Consider the following 3,854-nt stretch of genomic DNA (forward strand, 5'->3'; position numbering starts at 1 on the left):
AAAGTTGACGTACCAAAAAAGTATATTTTTTCTGAATTTTAACAACAGAAATGGACATAGCTAAGTATTTTAAGACAAATGAGTGCATTTTTAGTCATTTTTGAGAAACTTTTTTTTTGGAGATTTGTTTGGTTTTTACTGTGATCAAACGTTAGCGTACCAGAGTATGGCACGCTTATGTTCCCAACACACACGAACACTAACACACAGACAAAGAGTGTCTTCTGCTTGTGTGTGTGTGTTGAATTACTGGCAGAAACCTAATAATTTACTTTCTTAAGAGAATGCCAGGAAATCTGAATGTAATTCTATAAGAGGCTTATTGCAGCGAGCCTGCAGGGACTGGACCGCTGCCGTGAATATTGCTGGGCAGTTTGGCAGCCGACTTGTGTCCATGTGGGTGTGGGATTGTTTATCGGTGGGCTCCGAAGTGTTTGATTTTATTAGAATTCCATCAGAACATTGGGTTTAAACAGTGTTAACGAGACAGCCAAGCTTTCTCCCACTGCTGTCATACTGCAGATAATGTATGTGTGTATATATATATATATATATATATATATATATACATATACTATATATATATATATATATATATAATGTATTTGTATTTATGGAAATTTCTGACCTTTATAGAAAATAATATATGATATATATATAATGTTTTATAATTCGTATATAAAAATATATAATATATTGAAAAACCCTGTATTGTTTCAGCAGCTGAGACTAAATGTATATTCTGTTGGTTTATGGTCAGTTGGGTTTTTGTCTTGATCTGGGTCAGTACTTGGGTAAATCACAGAAACACCCGTGCTCATTTCACATACAAAATGTAAGAATGTGTGCGACCTTTCAGGCTGACCGCTTTTGTGATGAAGTCCTTTGGTGGAGCCAGACCGTACATCTTTATAGATCCACGTCACATTGCCGAAGCCAGGAGTTGGTTGTCAATGCACCAGGATCCTGACGGCTGCATCCACTCCGTTGGAAGGCTCTTACACAATGGCATGAAGGTAACGTCTTTACTCTGAATGTAAGTGAGATGTTTTACCGTGTTGAATAAACAGTCTGTCACTTCAGGAAAAAGAAGGTTTCATTCAAGACTCAAGGCTGCTCCAAGCTGCTGAGGAAATAATCCAAACAAAACACAGAGACACTGTAGCCAAAATCTGAGTGAAGTCTGTGTGTGTGTGTGTGCATGTGTGTGTTTGTTAAAAGCAGCACTTCCATCACCAGAGGGTTGGCTTAAGGGAAGCCAGCGACCTCTATTATTAGTCCTTTGTTGTTGTGGATAAAGGAGGTTTCCCTGGGGTTTTCAGCAGACTTTTTTTAATCTTTTCCACTCAACACTGACTTAACTCAGTGGTTTTTAATCATGTTTTTAATAATGAAACCAAAATGAATGTCTGTCTGAGCTAGAATAGGTTGGAGTGGAATAAAAACTCTACTTTAGGACAAGATTTAAACTGGTCTTAATCATACAGAATATCCATAAATAATAATAAAAAAAGATTTAGAATCTGTACACTTTAAACTCTGTTTCTCAAGAAATTGGACAGAATGATATAATTATTTTAGAAATGCTGTCGTTTTATTTTGTTTTGACTCATTCACTCATTAGGTTGAAAATGTTGGTTTTGTTAAAAGTCTGACATGATGCTAAAACTGTGTTGCCATTCCTGTTGTTCTCCTGGATTTCCTCTAGGGTGGAGTGAGCGATGACGTGTCACTTACTGCTTACATCATCGCCGCCATGCTCGAACTGAATGACAGCATAACGGTTAGTCACGTTTTACAGCAACCATTGTCACAGTACGACCTCCTACTGGCCGGGGCTACAGAGTTGACCTTTAACCTGCTTTAGCCAGGAACTAAAATGTAACAAAACATCCCATAGAAAAACTACTGTGCAGTGATCAGCAACAACGATATTAACTGGTCATAGTTAAAGTGTTCGTCCTTTTTGTTAAAAGTCTTTTCTCTCTCTCTCTCTCTCTCTCTCTCACACACACACACACACTCCTACGCTAGCTCTCCTGTTGAAAATCCTCTTTGATTTTTGCCTGTTTTCTGACAGGATCCTGTTGTGGGGAGGGGTTTAATGTGTCTGAAAGCAGCAGCGAACAAACAAATGGACAACCTGTACACTACCGCCCTGCTGTCCTACACCTTCACTCTGGCTGGAGACGAGGAGATGAGGAGCAAGCTCATCACATACCTGAACCAGGCGTCTAAATTTGAGAGTAAGACAGGGGAACCGTCCAACACATTCGTGTTAGTCGTGTGTTTTTTGGTGACAACAAATGACACATTTTCTGTCAGATGGGCAAAAAAGACAATAAAACAAATAATTTAAATTGAACTTTTTTTAATATCTGTGACAAGGAAATGCGTCTTAATAGTTGATGAAGAATAGAATAATTTGCAGGGAAATTTACACAAAGACTTATCGTAAAAGAATTAACATAGTGTAAACCCGTGGGCTGTGGACCTTCATTGGGTCGCTGTAATGAAGGCCTGAAAGACTGACTGTGATGAGTTCAGTAACAGAGGATGTCCCTTTGTTTACTGGCAGATGGCCTCCGTCACTTAGTCAGAAAAGGAGCATCAGAGAAGGGGTTGGACTCCCTGGAGGTGGAGATGACCTCCTACATGCTGTTGGCGCTCCACTCTGGTCCTGCTCTGTCCAACTTTGGCTTGGACTACTCCTCCAGCATCGTCCGCTGGCTGGCTCAGCAGCAGAACCCATACGGTGGCTTCTCCTCAACACAAGTACGACACACCAGCACAGCCACATATAGAGTGAATATATATGGTAGACTGGAAGATTATTGCCAGATTTATTTACTAGGAAACTGCAATAAAAAAGAAAGACAGTAAAGATTAAAATGTTTTTATTTTTTTGGTGCTTTACCAAATCATTTACATTAGATTGATTGATTTTTTTTTTATTATTCCTGCCGCTCCCTACGACACTGTGGTGGCACTGCAAGCTCTGGCCAAATATGGAGCATCCACCTACAGTGAGGGAGGCCAAACCACAGTGACGGTGACATCTGCAGGAGGCCTGAACAAAGAGTTCTTGGTAGATCAGAGCAACAGGCTCCTCTACCAGTCGGAGAAGCTGAGTGAGACTCCAGGAGAATACACTGTCAGGGCCGAGGGTCAGAGCTGTGTGATGGCACAGGTCAGTCCTTAGCCACAAGTCACAAAAACTGTATTGGTGTTGACCACACTGATATCACACATGTCGTGTGTCTTTTGCAGATCTCCATGCATTACAACATCCCTCCTCCTCCAGACTTCTCTGCCTTCAACATCTCCAGCAGCGTCATGGCCAAGTGTAAGACCAACAGACCTCAGATCATCCTCTTCGTTGCAGTCAGGTACATTTCGTGTGAAGTTGTCACTATTTTCTCTTTCATTTTTTTCCCAAAAATTTCATCATAGTTTCACCATCTGACCAAAGGTGACATGAGAAATTCCAAAAAAATGTTAACACAATTTTTCTAATAATGGTCTAATTTCATGAGAAACATGCAGAAAGGGTAACATTTTGAAAGAAAACTTTATTAAATATTTTATCATAATTATTCATTATCTGAACTAAAATGAGATGCGTAATTTAGGATTTCGCTGAAAAGAAACAGAGAAATTTTAAAATTAAAAAAAAAAAATTCTAAATATTTTTCAACTTTTCTGTTTCCAAACAAAAAAAAACATGAGAAACATGAAGGAAAGAAAAAACATCAAAAAATATTTTCAACATATTTTTTTCTGAAGATGTTTCAAAAAAAAATTTTTCTAAGGATTTTTAAAAGATTTTTTTTGTAAGGCTATAGTAAGGCATG

At 38.7% G+C, this 3,854-nt stretch overlaps 1 protein-coding gene across 1 annotated transcript in view; it reads left to right on the forward strand.

The window, feature by feature from the left end:
• The window catches only part of LOC103377775 (alpha-2-macroglobulin), a 28,716-nt gene that overhangs the window by 22,357 nt on the left and 2,505 nt on the right, over nucleotides 1-3,854 (forward strand). Inside the window, exons 25-30 of the mRNA XM_008308719.3 lie at nucleotides 860-1,016; nucleotides 1,709-1,783; nucleotides 2,081-2,246; nucleotides 2,579-2,775; nucleotides 2,975-3,190; nucleotides 3,271-3,389. Of these exons, the coding sequence (XP_008306941.2) occupies nucleotides 860-1,016; nucleotides 1,709-1,783; nucleotides 2,081-2,246; nucleotides 2,579-2,775; nucleotides 2,975-3,190; nucleotides 3,271-3,389 (930 nt within the window). The remainder of the gene's footprint in view (nucleotides 1-859; nucleotides 1,017-1,708; nucleotides 1,784-2,080; nucleotides 2,247-2,578; nucleotides 2,776-2,974; nucleotides 3,191-3,270; nucleotides 3,390-3,854) is intronic.

Source organism: Cynoglossus semilaevis, chromosome 4, assembly GCF_000523025.1.
Source record: "Cynoglossus semilaevis isolate Cse_v1.0 chromosome 4, Cse_v1.0, whole genome shotgun sequence".
NCBI lineage: Eukaryota > Metazoa > Chordata > Actinopteri > Pleuronectiformes > Cynoglossidae > Cynoglossus > Cynoglossus semilaevis.